Source organism: Leopardus geoffroyi, chromosome E2, assembly GCF_018350155.1.
Source record: "Leopardus geoffroyi isolate Oge1 chromosome E2, O.geoffroyi_Oge1_pat1.0, whole genome shotgun sequence".
In the NCBI taxonomy this organism is placed as follows: domain Eukaryota; kingdom Metazoa; phylum Chordata; class Mammalia; order Carnivora; family Felidae; genus Leopardus; species Leopardus geoffroyi.
In genome coordinates this window covers 6,199,450-6,215,402 of record NC_059335.1, presented here as the reverse complement: position 1 = coordinate 6,215,402, position 15,953 = coordinate 6,199,450, and the positions used below count along the sequence as shown (strand labels likewise).

The 15,953-nt window shown below is 39.7% G+C and overlaps 1 protein-coding gene and 1 long non-coding RNA gene across 2 annotated transcripts; both read left to right on the top strand.

Moving 5' to 3' along the window:
* The first annotated feature begins 2,525 nt into the window (after positions 1-2,525).
* LOC123578491 (zinc finger protein 665-like) lies at positions 2,526-4,724 on the top strand. Its single transcript, XM_045441357.1, is given in 1 exon segment — positions 2,526-4,724. A coding segment is annotated over 1 exon segment (846 nt). The 3' UTR covers positions 3,372-4,724.
* A 1,927-nt stretch (positions 4,725-6,651) lies between these two features.
* LOC123578038 lies at positions 6,652-7,707 on the top strand. Its single transcript, XR_006702210.1, has 2 exons — positions 6,652-6,934; positions 7,601-7,707. It is a non-coding gene; the product is annotated as an uncharacterized LOC123578038 (long non-coding RNA).
* The last annotated feature ends 8,246 nt before the right edge of the window (positions 7,708-15,953 follow it).

Genomic DNA, 15,953 nt, shown 5'->3' with positions numbered 1-15,953 from the left:
GGTTTGGATTACTTACCATTGTAATATACTATCTGTCCATCAGCATTTATTTGTATGACATATACAGAAAATTATGTATAATGCTTTTTTCTCATCGGTTAGGAGAAATGTATTTACTGCCAATTGGTATGTGCTTTGGGGTCATGGTGGAAAAATACTGTATCTTAGAACATGCGTGGACAAGGATGTGGAGAAAAAGGAACGCTTTTGTACTGTTGGTGTGAATGCAAATTGGTACAGCCACTGTGGAAAAGAGTATGAAGGTTCCTCAGAAAGTTAAAAATAGAGCTACCTGCGGTGCCTGGGTGCCTCAGTCAGTTGAGTGTGCGACTTTAGCTCAGGTCACGATCTCATGGTTTGTGGGTTTGAGTCCCATCTCAGACTGGGCTTTGCACTGACAACTCAGCCTGAAGCCTGCTTCCTATTCTTTGTATCTCTCTCCCTCTCCCCCTCCCCTGCTGGTACTCCGTGACTCAAAAATGATTAAACGTTAAAAAAAAAAAAAAAAGCTATCATACAATCCCATTATCACACTAGTGGGTATTTACCCAAACATTACAAAAACACTAATTCAGAGGGATACATGTACCCCTATGTCAGTAGCATTATTTACAATAGCCAAATCATGGCAGCAGCCCAGGTGTCCATTGGTAGATGAATGGGTAAAGAATATATGGTATATATATACAATGGCATATTATTCAGCCATAAAAGAATGAAATCTTGCCATTTACAACTACATGGATGGAGCTAGACAGTATAATGCTCAATGAAATAAGTCTGTCAGAGAAAGACAACCATATGATTTCACTCGTATGTGGAATTTAAGAAAGAAAGCAAACAAGCAAAGGGAAAAAAGAAAAGACAAACCAAGAAACACTTTTTTTAAAAGCTTATTTATTTTAAGAGAGAGAGAGAATCCCAGGCACACTCCACACTGTCCGTGCAGAGCCCGATGCAGGGCTCAAACTCAAAAACCGTGAGATCATGACCTGAGCTGAAGCCAGGCACTTAACCCACCGAGCCACCCAGGCACCCCAAGAAACAGACTCTTAACTATAGAGAACAAACCGATGGCACCAGAGAGGAGGTGGGTGGGCCATGGTTCAAGAGGTGATGAAGACGAAGGAGCACACGTGCCCTGATGAGCCCTGGGCGATGTGTGGAAGTGCTGAGTCACTTTATTGTACCCCTGAAATTAACAGAACACTGTATGTTAACTATACTGGAATTTAAAAGGAAAGAAAAATACCCTTTCTTTGAGAGCTAACATAATTTTGTACAGCGTGAGTGTTTTTGTCATTGGGTGTTTGAAACCAGGCTATCCTGAGATTAATTTGTATTACAGATGAGCACTCTTTAGTAAAAAATCCTGTTCCTTCAGGTATTCCTAAAATTTTGGAGATCATGGAAAAGTTTTATAACTGTGCTCAGTACAAGTATTACTTTTATTGTTATATGTTGAGAACATAACATTACATTTGTTTGCAAACTGTAATTAAGAGGATACCTCTGGCTCTTTATATTTTGTAGATGTTTCTCCTACACACGTGATCAAGAAATTACAACCAAAGGAGTATAGTAATACAGGAGAAGTATTCCAGGCAATGATGTTGGAAAGGCACAAAGGCCACGAAATCAAAGATTTTGCTTCAGGGAAATCCAGAAAAATGTGCATGACTTTGAGTGGCAGTGGAGAGACGATGAAATAAATTACAGAGACATGCCTGTAACCCGTAAATATAGTCTCATTGATAGAAGAGATCAATCTGGTACAAGGGATGCAGGAAACAAGCCTGTTGTAAATAGGCCTGGATTAAGCTTTCAGGATGAATGGCATGTGTTTCATACTGAAGGGAAAATGTATGAATGTAATCAAGTTGATAAGCGTGTCAACACTGGTTCCTCAGTTTCACCACTTCAAGAAATTTCTCCTAGTGTCCAAACCAACATTTCTAATAAACATGGGAGTGATTTTATTCAGCCTTCGACACTAACACATGATGAGAAATCACATGGGGAAAAACCTTACAAATGTCATGACTGTGGCAAAACCTTTAATCAGGGTTCACACCTCAGCATACATCAGATAATTCATACAGGAAAGAAACCATATAAATGTCATGTATGTGAAAAGCTCTTCAGTCAAAATTCACACCTTGAAAATCACCAGAGAATACACGCTGGGCAGAAACCTTACAAATGTAACGGGTGTGGCAAAGCCTTTAGTGTACGTTCAAGCCTAACAAACCATCAGCTAATCCATACTGGAGAGAAACCTTACCAATGTAGTGAATGTGGCAAGGCTTTTTGCCAGAGTTCAAAACTGGTAAAACATCACAGAATTCATAGTGGAGAGAAACCACATAAATGTAATGAGTGTGGTAAAGCTTTTATCCAAAGTTCAAACCTGGTTGACCACCAGAAAAGTCATACTGGAGAGAAACCATATAAATGTATTGAATGTGGCAAGGCCTTCAGGATTCACCAGAGAATTCATGCTGGAAAGAAACCTTTCAAATGCCATGTGTGGCAAAGCCTTTACTCAGGGCTCACACCTCACTAAACATCGGATAATCCATACTGGAGAGAAACCTTACCGATGTAATGAATGTGGCAAAGCCTTTACCAAGCGTTCACACCCTAGGCATCATGGGAGAAATTATACTGGAGAGAAGTCATATCCATGTGTTGAATGTGGCAAAACCTTTCAGTAATGGTCTGACGTCAGGATTCACCAAAGAATTCATGCTGGACAGAAACCTTTCAAATGTAATGAGTATGGAAAAGCCTTTACTCAAGGCTCACACCTCCGTACACATCAAATAATCCATACCAGAGAGAAACTTTACAAGTGTAATGAGTGTGGCAAGGTCTTCAGTCAAAATTCACACCTTATAAATTCCTGGAGAATCCATACAGGCGAGAGACCTTTCAAATATAAGGAGTGTGGCAAATCCTTCAGCACCCATGCAAGCTTAAATAAACATCAGGTAATCCATACGGGCGAGAGACCTTACAAATGTAATGAGTGTGGCAAGGCTTTTATCACGGGCTCACACCTTAGACTTCATGAGAAAATTCATTCTGGAGAAAAAACATACAAATGTATTGAATGTGGCAAGGCTTTTAGACAATGGTCTGACCTCAGGATTCACCAAAGAATTCATCCTGGAGAGAAACCTTACAAATGCCATGAGCGTGGCAAAGCCTTTACTCAAGGCTCACCCCTCACCAGTCATCAGATGATCCACACTGGAGAGAGCCTTATAAGTGTACTGAATGTGGCAAGGCTTTTAGGTATTGCCTTAAACTCAGGGTTCACCAAATCATTCATATTTACAAATGCAACAAATGTGGCAATGTTTTAAATTAGTACTCTTCACTGGATATGAGTAAATATCCTGGAGAGAAACCACACAGATGTAATGTGTGTGACAAGGATTTTACCCAAAGATCAAAAGTTCGGGAACATACTAGACCATATACCTTATAAATGCAATGAGTGTGGCAAAGCTCTTAGCTTGAGTTCCAAGTATTTTGCAACAAGAGGCGATGTTGAAAGGAAACCACGTAAGTGTTTGTGGCAGAGCCATTATCCAGTCCTTGCAGAGAAATCACAGAAAACTAATGTGCGTGCTAAGGCTTTTGCCCCAAGGCCAAAACATCAGAGGATTTATATTGAAGAGCCACCTTACAAATGGAAATAATGTCATAAGGCTTTCATTAAGTGCTCACACCTTTGGAGTAATGAGAGAATTTATGCAGGGAAACTATACCAAATATGCTGAATGTGGAGAACCTTTAAGACACTGTGCGTCCTTAGGATTCACCAACAAATTGGTACTGGGGAGATTCCTTGCAAATCCTTACAAATATGATAAGTATTTTGACCAGTTCACAGAACAGACCACACATTAGAGAATCCAGGAATAATTGGATCCGACTGGAATAACTAGGACTTTAGATCTCGGAGATTAACCTGAAATGTTCCACACTGCATGATAATTATGTCGAAAATTGTTAAAACTCCTATATCATGAGAACAAGGACATGTGTGGAAGTAGCTCATGATTTTCTGTGTATAAGATACTTACCTGAGTTTTCTTGAAAAGGCTATATTTTATGAGTTTGAGTTACATTTTATTTATGAGTTTCACCCTCAAGTTTGAAATCTGTTGATCTTAAGCCTTTCCTGATGGTCTCTGAGGAGCAGTCATAAGATGAAGGGGCCTACTTCATTGTGTGTGACCCATTCATTTCTGTGTTCCCTGGAACAGCAAGGACACAGAGTTGTCAGATTCAATTTTGTGTGAATTTGCATGGGGTAGGGGCAGAGAATAATGCAAAATCACCCTTGAAGTTGTCATGCGTGTTATGATCAGGGCACTCTTCTCTAGATGAGTTACAGGGACCTTTTCATGAGATGATGGTGATAGTTTGTTTGCTAGGGACGGATTATGTGGTAGAAACAATGCAGGGGAAGATAGTAATAGCTGTGCTATACTATCAGTAACAAACTGATGGATCATTAATGCCATTTCCCTTTTCTTGGAAAATGAAGAGAGCAGTTATCTGAGAGGGCAGTTGAATCCAGAGAACCAGAACAGTATGTTCATGATTCATAGTTAACTCCTGCCATTACATTTTGCTACTGTTTTCTGCAGGATGTATCACAAGTCTCACGTTTTCATTAATAAAGTTTAAATAATTTTTCCCCATAACCCTGAAGGAGTCATGTTCTTTTTCTAACACAGTTTTATCCCACCTCTATAGAGTACTTTGTAACACATACTAACAACCTTTAGGCTCCCAAGGTTGAAGAAACCTATAATAATTTCCTTCCAGAATGGAATTAAAGAACAGTTTGAGGATTATATACTTAAACTTTGCACTTGAGTCCTTCTCTCCATACTTTGCCACAGGATATTTATGTAGTTACAATGAAATGCCACAGCAGTGCAAGTTCAATATTCTGATCCCCTAAAACCTACCCCCCATTCATGAATATGCACCATATGATTCTATTTCATGTGTTTTGTGCCCAAATAAAACCCATGGTTTCCACCATGATGTAAATAAAATGAAAATAGGAACATAGTACACATGAAAAATTCGGAAATAAAATAATTTCAGAAATGAGGCCAAAAATAATTGTTTTGAGCTTGGAGCACTAAAGAAATAATTTAGAATGAACAATATACAATGGGAACATTTGTTTCATAGTTAAACTAGAAATTTCACATATTCATTGTCTAACACATTTTTTGTTAACTTCCACTTGTGGCCGTCCACTGGAACAGATGGAACCCTAACCAAAGCTGGGTTTGGATATCGAGACTGGTGGTGCCATGCACTAAAAGTGTGATGAGAACACATACTGTAATTAAGATTTCTAGGGAGAGCACAGACTTCCAAGCTGGTCAAAAAAAAAAAAAAAAAAAAAAAAAATGGCTGGAGGGAACAGGAAATGGTGAGTGGTTTGGTGTGTTTTGGGTGGTGACTGGGTGGAGCTGGGGGGAGGATGCCTTCTGTGGTTGAACTTTGGGCTGATACCGAGGGAAGGAGCACCAGGCTTTTCTCTCAGCTTGGGCAGGTGGGCAGAATAGATGTGGTGGTGAGGCTTAAAAGGTGTCAGTCATCAGCCACCAAAAAATGGATACTCTTTAGTAATACACTGAATATGTACTCTTGAAACTCCTGATTTCTTGGTTGGGAAAGACTTTTCTTCATGCTAATTTGTTACATTCCTTTTCCTTCTGTACACCTAGATTCCATTGTATGATGTGCTTGTTCATATGCTTATAGAATATTATTTAGATAAATTGCCTTAAGATATTTTTATACTAGCTTAATGAAGATGCTTGGAAATGTTTATTAGATCATAAATGTTACTAAACAATTTTATTAGAACAATTTTCCAGAGGATTTTAAAATGTGAATTTCAAAGTATGGTCTTGAACAATTCATTCCATGGCTCATTTTCAACTGTAGTCAAACTTCTTTTTTTTATACAATTTTCCCTTGCCATTATCTTTTCTTTCCACACGTTGTGACCCAGATTATATGTTTCATTTACATTTTTTTTCCCAGTTTACACCAAGGGATACATAAGTCAGTGGGTTGTTGGGAGACTCTTGTGACGTGAAAAATGCATATGAGATGGTGACAGGTACAAAGTAGGTGCTAAATCTGAAGAGTTCCTTCAGGTCTTGAGTGAAATAACTTGAAACATCTTAACTGTAGTAGTTGGCTGTGGTCTGGTGCTTGGAAACCAAGTGTGTGGAGGTTAACGAGCACACAGTGAAGTAAATGAAAAATAATGATGAATAAGATAGAAAGTCCCTGCGATTCCAACCCCAGTGTCTGAAAAGGAGATGATCTGCATTGCCAGTTGCCTGGAGGCCATTCTGCCATTTCCCAGTGACTGATTCTTGTCTTCAGAGCCACAGGTCCCTGCACTGGAACGTGGGCTCATATTTCTTTTACTTTTTCTTTTCTAAGCAATCATACATGGTATTGTTTTTAAGTAGGTTTCATGCCCAGCTCAGAGCCCAATGGACGGCTTGAACTCCTGACCCTGAAATCAAGACCTGAGCTGAGGTCAAAAGTCAGACACCTAACCAACTGAGCCACCCAGGCACCCCGGTATTGTACTTTTAATTTCAGGTTCAAGGTGTAAATTGCTAATATATAGAAATGCAATGGATTTTTGCATGCTTCTGTGTTCTGACACTTTGTAAATTTTCATTCTTCTAGAAATTTCTGTACGTTCCTTTGTATTTTCTATATATACCACCTCAAAAATATTCCTGTTGATTCTGTGACAAATCACCACAGCCTGAATGACTTTAACAAATTTATTCTCTTACAGTTCTGGAGGCGAAATGTGTAAAATGGATCCATAGCGCCGTGCTCCGTCTGGATGTGCCAGGTCAGATTTTGTTTCCTTACCTTCCCATGTCTGGAGGCCACTTATATCCTCTGCCTCATCGTGGTCCCCTTCCTCCCTCTTTGAAGCCAGCAGGATAGCATCTTCAAACTTGTTTACCTCTGTCATCACTTCACCAACCCTTACATAAGTAACTCTACCTGCAGCCTTCTTATAAGTCCCTCGGGACCATATCGCATTTACCAGATCATCCAGGATAATCGCCCGCCTCATGATCTTCACCAGAGCACATCTGCAGACTCCCTTACGACATTTACAGTAACACTCCCGTGTGATAGGCACAAGGACATGGCCATCCTTTGGGATGGGTGTGTTATCCAGCCTAACACAACCATGATGGCTTCTGCAAGTAGCTACTACTTTATCTTCCTTTTCTCTCGTTATCATTTTTGTTTACTCCTCTTCTGTCACTGACTAGAACTTCTAACATGTCAAATATCAGTGTGGAGAGTGGACATCCTTGCCTTGTTTCCAGTCTCTGAGGAAAAGCATCCAGTCTTTCACCATTAGGGATAAAGTTTGCTGTAAGTTTTTTGCAGGTGTTCTTCACCGAGTGTAGGAAATTTCCCTCTGTTCCTAGTTTTCTGAAAGTTTAGATCATAAATAGGTGTTGAATTTTGTCAAATCCTCCCCTGTATCAATTGACAGGATCCTGTGATTTTTCCTGTCGAGCCTGTTAACATGATGGCTCATACTGCTGGAATTTGAAACTGCTCTCTGTCCCCCAAATAAACCCATTTGGTCATGGTGTACAATTCTTTCTGTGTATTGCTGACTTCCAGTGTTAACAGTTTGCTAAGAATTTTTGCACCTTCATTTGGGATTTCTTTGGTAGTTATCTCCCCCTGCCCCCTTAATGTTTTTGTGTAGTTTTGGTATTACGCTAATACCGGCCTCATACGGTTAGTTGGGTAAAGTATTCACTCTTCTATTTTCTGAGAGACATTGTGTAGAATTCCTGTTAATTCTTTGTAGGTTTGATAGAATTGTCTAGTGTTGGTGTTGTGACTTTGTTGTACTAATATTTGTTAAGCAGAGTCCTAGATGTCAGATGGTGAGCCACGGTTCAACAAGAGATTGTAAGGGAAAGTGAAGTAGAGAAGTTTATTAGTCACAGATCATGGGGGAGCTATTCTGCACACCTATGTGGGTTGTGTGAGGAGATTAAGGCAGGGTGCAGGCAGAACTCTTAGGGCAGGACCAAGGGCACATGGCTTTATTAGGGCCCCTCAAGGGACTGCTTTAGGGTTCTAGGCTAAGGCTGCATTGGTCAATTCAAACCAAACAGAGCTGGGTTTTGGTAAGCTTTTGGAGGTGTGTGTGTGTGTGGGGGTCTTATCTAAAGGGGACAAGGGGAAGATTCTGGGAGATGGGGGAGAATGCTTATCATAGGGATGATTGGGAGAGTCCTATCTTGACATTTGCTTCTGACTACATGGGCTCTTACTAGGGTATGTGCTCAAGGGAATGGCTAGTATCAGTTCAAGGTCCCTACAGACCACCTGGCCACACAGAATGGATGCTGAGGCACCAGTATTAGCTAAACTCTCAACATTCACTGTATGTGCCTGTAGGTGTATTTTGGGGAGGGAATTTAAGATTACAAACTTACTCTGCAATTCAAGCCATTCCTATCATTTGTTTCACATGGGTGATTTGTGGTAAAGTGTACCTTTAGAGGAATTGGTCCATTTCACCTAAAGTTTCAAGTATATGTATGTAGAGTTTTGTATTAGTCCCTTACTACCCTTTTGATGTCTCCAGGTTCTGGAGTAATACTCCCTGTTTAATTTGTTAGGAGGAATTTGTGTTTTCTCTTATATTCTTTGGTAGTTTTACTAGTGAGTCATGAACTTTATTGACTTTTTCAGTGAACTGCCTCTTTGTTTTATTTTCTCTACTGTTTTTCTGGCTTCAATTTTACTTATTTTTGCTCTTGTCTTTATTATTTTCTCTGCTTCATTTGAGGTTTTTTTCTCTTCTGATTTCTTACTGCAGTTTAGATTTTTCTTGGATATTTCCCCTCTTTTCTAGTATAAACATTGAGAACGATCAGTTTCCCTCTCAGTACTGCTTTAGTTGAACCCCACAGATAATGACATGTTGCATTTTCATTTTCTTTCAGCCTGTGTCTTTCCCTTGAGTCTTTGTCTTCTTCCTGTGGATTATTTGGAAGGTATGTTGTTCAATTCCCAAGTGTTTGGAGATTTGCCTGTTTTCGGTTTTTGTTTTGTATTTGGATTCCATTGTGGGCAGCGAACATACTCTATGATTCTGTTCTTTTAAATTTGTTGAAGGGTGTCTTAGGACCTAGGATATGATCTGTCTTGGCATATGTTCTTTCTTTCTTTCTTTTTTTTTTTTTCTTAATTTACATGCAAGTTAGATAGCATATAGAGCAATAATGAATTCAGGAGTAGAATCCAGTGATTCATCCTCTATGTATAACACCCAGTGCTTATCCCAACAAGTGTCTTCCTTAGTGCCCCTTACCCATTTAGCCCATCCCCTCACCCACACCCCTTCCAGCAATCTTCAGTTCTCTATATTTAAGAGTCTATTATGTTTTGTCCTCTCCCTGTTTTTATATTTTTGCTTTCCTTTTCTTATGTTCATCTGTTTTGTCTTTCATCAATATTTGTCTTTCTTTGACTAATTTCGCTTAGCATGATACCCTCTAGTATCTGGTTCCATCCATGTTGTTGCAAATGCAAGATTTCGTTCTTTTTCTTTGCCGAGTAATATTCCATAGTGTGTATATATATATATATATATATATATATATATATACACACACACACACATATATATATATATATATATATATATATATATATATATATATGTGGGGGGGGGCTCTATGCATACTTTGGCTATTGTTGATAATGCAGCTATAAACATTGGGGTGCGTGTGCCCCTTGAAAATAGCACATCCTTATCCCCGGGGTAAATACCTAGTAATGCAATTTCTGGGTCGCAGGGTAGTTTCTATTTTTAATTTTTTGAGGAATCTCCATACTGTTTTCCAGAGTGGCTGCACCAGTTTGCATTCCCAGTAGTGCAAAAGTGCACTGAGTTACCTGAGTTGTTAATGTTAGCCATTCTGACAGGTGTAAGGTGACATCTCATTGTGGTTTCGATTTGTATTTCCCTGATGATGAGTGATGTTGAGCATTTTTTCATGTGTCTGTTAGCTATCTGGATGTCTTCTTTGGAAAAGAGTCTATTCATGTATTTTGCCCATTTCTTCACTGGATTATTTGTTTTTTGGGTGTTGAGTTTGAAAAGTTCTTTATACATTTTGGATACTAACCCTTTTTCTGGTAGGTCATTTTGCAAATATCTTCTCCCATTCCATCAGTTGCCTTTTAGTTTTGCTGATTGTTTCCTTCCCCATGCAGAAGATTTTATCTTGATGAGGTCCCCCTAGTTCATTTTTGCTTTTGTTTCCCTTGCCTCCAGAGAGGTGTTGAGTAAGAAGTTGCTGTGGCCGAGGTCAAAGAGGTTTTTGCCTGCTTTATCCTCAAGGATTTTGATGGCTTCCTGGCTTGCGTTTGAGTCTTTCACCTATTTTGCTTTTATTTTTGTGTATGGTGTAAGAACGTGGTCCAGGTTCATTTTTTCTGCATGACGCTGTCCACTTTTCCCAACAGCATTTGCTGGAGGCTGCCTTTATTCTATTCATATCATTTTTTGCTTTGTCAAGATTAGTTGGCCATACACTTGTGGGTCTATTTCTGGGTTCTCTATTCTGTTCCATTTGATCTATGTGTCTGTTTTTGTGCCAGTACCATACTGTCTTGATGATTGATTATAGCTGTGTAACACAACTTGAAGTCTGGAATTGTGATGCCTCCAGCTTTGGTTTTGTTTTTCAACATTGCTTTGGCTATTTGGGCCTTTTCTGATTCCATACAAGTTTTAGGATTGTTTGTTCTAGCTCTGTGAAGAATATTGGTGTTATTTTGATAGGGATTGCATTGAGTATATAGATTGCTTTGGGTAGTATCGACATTTTAACAATATTCTTCCAGTCCATGAGCATGGAATATTTTTCCATTTTTTTGTGTCTTCAATTTCTTTCAATAAGCTTTCTATAGTTTTAAGTGTACAGATTTTTCACTCTTTTGTTAGGTTTATCTTAGGTATTGTATGGTTTTTGGTGCAATTGTAAATGGGATCGATTCCTTGATTTCTTTTTCTGTTGCTTCATTATTGGTGTATAGAAATGCAACTGATTTCTGTGCATGGATTTTACATCTTAGGACTGCTGAATTCATGGATCAGTTCTAGCAGTTTTGGGGTAGAATCTTTTGGGGTTTCCATATAGAGTATCATGTCATCTGTGAAGAGTGAAAGTTTGACCTCCTCCTGGCCAATTTGGATGGCTTTTTTTTTTTTTTTTTTTTTTTTTAATTTTTTTTTCAACGTTTATTTATTTTTGGGACAGAGAGAGACAGAGCATGAACGGGGGAGGGGCAGAGAGAGAGGGAAACACAGAATCGGAAACAGGCTCCAGGCTCTGAGCCATCAGCCCAGAGCCTGGATGCCTTTTATTCCTTTGTGTTGTCTGATTGCTGAGGCTAGGACTTCTAATACTATGCTGAATAACAGTGGCAAGAGTAGACCTCTCTATCTTGTTCCTGACCTTAGGGAGAAGGCTCTCAGTTTTTCCCCATTGAGGATGATATTAGCGATGGGTCTTTTGTATGTGGCTTTTATGCTCTTGAGGTATGATCCTTCTATTCCTACATTCTTGAGGTTTTTTATCAAGTATTTTCTCAAATGCTTTCTCTGCATCTATTGAGAAGATCATGTGGTTCTTGCCCCTTCTTTTATTGATGTCATGTATCACATTGATTGATTTGGGGATATTGAACCGGCCCTGCATCCCAGGTATAAATCCCACCTGGTCATGGTGAATAAGTCTTTTAATGTATTGTTGGATCTGGTTGGGTAGTATCTTGTTGAAAATTTTGGCATCCATGTTCATTAGGGATATTGGTCTGTAGTTCCCCTTTTTAGTGGGGTCTTTGTCTGTTTTGGAATCGAGGTAATTTTGGCCTCATACAATGAGTTTGGAAGATTTCCTTCCATTTCTACTTTGTGGAACAGCTTCAAAAGAATAGGTGTTAACTCTTCCTTAAGTGTTTGGTAGAATTCCCCTGCAGAGCCATCCATCCCTGAACTGTTGTCTTTTGGGAAATTTTTGACTACTAATTTATTTTGTTACTAGTTATGGGTTGTTCAAATTTTCTATTTCTTTTTGTTTCAGTTTTGGTAGTGTATGTGTTGCTGGGAATTCTTGCATTTCTTCCAGATTGCCCAATTTATTGGCATGTAATTGCTTATATTCTCTTATTACTGTTTGTGTTTCTGCAGTGTTGGTTGTGATCTCTACTGTTTCATCATTGATTTTATTTATTTGGGTCCATTCCTTTTTCTCTTTGATCAAACTGGCTTAGGGTTTATCAAGTTTGTTAATTCTTTCAAAGGACCAGCTCCTGGTTTCATTGATCTGTTCTACTGTTTTTGTTTTTGTTTTTGTTTTTGTTTTTTTTTTTGGTTTCAATAACATTGATTTCTGCTCTAATCTTTATTATTTCCTGTCTTCTGCTGGTTTTGGGTTTTATTTGCTGTTCTTTTTCCATCTCTTTAAGGTATAAGATTAGGTTGTGTATCTGAGACCTTTCTTCCTCCTTTAAGAAGGCCTGGATTGCTATATACTTCCCTCTTATGACTGCCTTTGCTGTGTCACAGAGGTTTTTGGGCTGTGGTGTTACCATTTTCATTGACTTTTTAAATTTCCTCTGTAACTTCTTGGTTACCCCCCTTCGTTCTTTAGTAGGATGTTCTTTAGTCTCCAAGTATTTGTTGTCTTCCCAAATTTTTCCTTGTGGTTGATTTCAAGTTTCATAGCATTTGGTCTGAAAATATGCATGGTATGATCTCGATCTTTTTATACTTGTTGAAGGCTGATTTGCATTTCCAGTACGTGATCTATTCTGGAGAATGTTCCATGTGCACTCGAGAAGAATGTGTAATCTGCTACTGTAAAATACAATGTTCCGAATATATCTGTGAAGTCCATCTGATCCAGTGTGTCATTCAAAGCCATTGTTTCCTTGTTGATTTTCTGTTTAGATGAACTGTCCATTGTTGTAAGTTGGGTGTTGACATCCCTTACTATGTTGGTATTATTGTTAATGAGTTTCTTTATTTTTGTCAGTAACTGATTTATATATTTGGGGGTCTCCACGTTGGGGGCATAAATGTTTACAATTATTAGGTCTTCTTGGTGGAGATACCCCTTAGTTATAATATAATGCCCTTCTTTATAAAGACTGCCCTTCTTGTTACAGTCTTTATTTTAAAATCTTACCATAGCCTCTGTGGCAGCAGTCTCCCTGACAGAGTCTGTCCATACTGCTAGAGTAGTCAATCACATAAATACTAATATCACCAAAGCAATGATTATTCACAGATTGATAACGGTATCATGCAGAGACTGCACTTCACAGATGCAGCACTTGAATGGACGGGGGACCACCAACAGGCACTTGTCAATCGTCAAAATATACAATGTTGTATATTGTTGTTGAATAAGCTTAGAAATTTCCTGGGCTTGCACCAGTGGGTTAACAAGGCATAAAGAATTACAAAGCCATAGGATGCTCACACCCAAGTTTGGGTAAACAAGATTAGGTAGGCAAATAAGGATAGACTGGGGTGGGGGGCAAAGTTCCCCAATACAAAGGTATATTGTTACAAAAGTAAACAAGATTAGGTATTCAGGGCAAAATGCCCCCCAGTCTTGTACCATACCGGAAAGCTGCTTTCACTGGAAGGAAGGACCAAATTAAGTAAACAGGTAAATAGGGCTGTAGACCAATGAGCTTTGGTGAAGCTGCCCAGAGAGGAGCTGATTAACAAAAGAAAAGGTGCTTTGTTAACCCTGAGGTTACTTGCTCTCTCTTATCCCTTAGGCTAGCTATGATAAACAGAGGTCCTGCCTCATGTTTGCTACAAACGCAACCAGGATTTTGTTTTGTATTAACCCAAATCCCTAACCCCACATATCTTCAAGACCCCCTTTCCCTCATGCCCATGAGTTAATGTTCGTGTCTTTGTGCACATCCATTACCATGTGTGTAAGCCTTCTGATCCTAATAAAAACGGAGCAAGGACCTTTATTCGGGGCTCTTATCTTTTTCGGGACACTAGTCACCTCTTGATTTTAATCCTGCATCCACTGTATTGCTGGTCAAGTGAGAACTTTAGACTTAGAGTCTACAACAGATGGTGACCCTGACGTGATGGAAGGAAAGGGGACTACGGGCCGTCATGGACAAGGAGTTGACGTGGCCAGGAGGTGGTGCAACACAAGGACTGCAGGACACTGCAAAACGATCAAGGAGTTCGAAGAAAAAAAAATGCACTGGGTACAGTCTCCCTGACGAGGTAAGGGATAAAGCAAAACTATATTAGGATTTGCTGCCATGGAACTTTTTGAGAGATCTCCCATGGGGAACTCCCTAGCTCCCTCCCAGCTCCTGACTCCCTACAAAAGCGCTGTATTTGAATTCTTCAGTCACTAGGAGAGACAGCAGGGATGACTCTAAACTATAAGGCTCTCCTTAAATCATTGCTGACTGTCCAACAAAGTTGCCCTTGGTTCCCAGAACAAGGAACTTATGATCTTGACGTGTGGGAACGAGTAGGGAAAACATTAAAGGGCAGGCATTCTGAAGGGGCTAATATCCGCCCCCCCCCACCCGAGGCAATCTTCACCTGGTCCGTCGTCCACACTGCCCTTCTCCCCTTGAGCTTGGATGGTGTATATGAAGAGGTAGAATTACCTAAAAAGGAGGAAAAACCTCAGTCCCCCTATAATCAGGCTGTGCCTCTGGCGCCTTTACAGCCAAAATTTACTCCCCCTCTCCCAAAAGGGTGAGTCAGTATCGAGCTTAAAAAAAATCTCATCAACCTGATATCAGAGGTCTCATAAAGACCTCTGATAAGGTCCTTACCCTAATGCAGATGTGTCTTGAAGAAGCCCAGAAGGCCGTGAATTCCACCTGTTTCCCGTTTTTAGGCAAAATGGACAATATGTCCATGAAAGCCTGCCCTTCCAAATAGTAAAAATTACAGAAAGCAGTTCAACTATACGGCCTTCATAGCCCTTTTATGATCAGTATTTTGGAAACTGTGGCACTTATTCCATATGTGCCTGGGACTGGGGCTCGCTCATGAAAATCATCCTGACCCCAGCCCAATATGCTGTCGTTGCTCAGGAATTTCATGCTTGTGTCACTCGTGCTCTGCAGAACTTTGACACTGCTACTCCAGTGACTTTTGAACAATTGTCATGCACAGGACAGTATATCCAACCTGTTGTAGGTCGCAATCGCTTATGAACTCTGGACAGCAAAAACAGGATCAAAACAAGTTTATTACAGCTGGGCCAGACAGGGAAATACAACATGTCCCGAAAGTCTGGCCCCGAACAAGCTTTGGGGATGTCTTATAAAGGTTATATCGACCAATCGGGTTGCAAAAGGGTGGCAGTTTGAGAGGGTGGGCACCAATCACACAATGTTGTAGGTTTTTAAAATATAAGGCAGGCACCAATCACACAGTCCTGAAGAATTTAAAAATATAACTTGTTGACGCTAGCCAGTTGAATGCTGAGTCATGTTGTTTACAATATTAGTCTTCTATCTAGCTCGAACAGGATGCGGTGCCCGAGAATGGGGAAGGGTGATTACGCCAAGCAGGTTTACAGAAGCTCAAACAAGCAGTTAAGAGGAAGTTCTATTTCTCAGTAACTTGGCAAATGTGGTTTTAAGCAGAACTAATATCTATGGAACAGAAACAGCACTTCTAGGAAAGCCCAAAACAAACCCTGTTTCAGCATCTCATATTCTGGGGTCCTTCTAAGCTTACATAGGTCATAGTTTACTCCCGGGCTACAGGAGGCTAGCTATGTTTGCCCTTTACA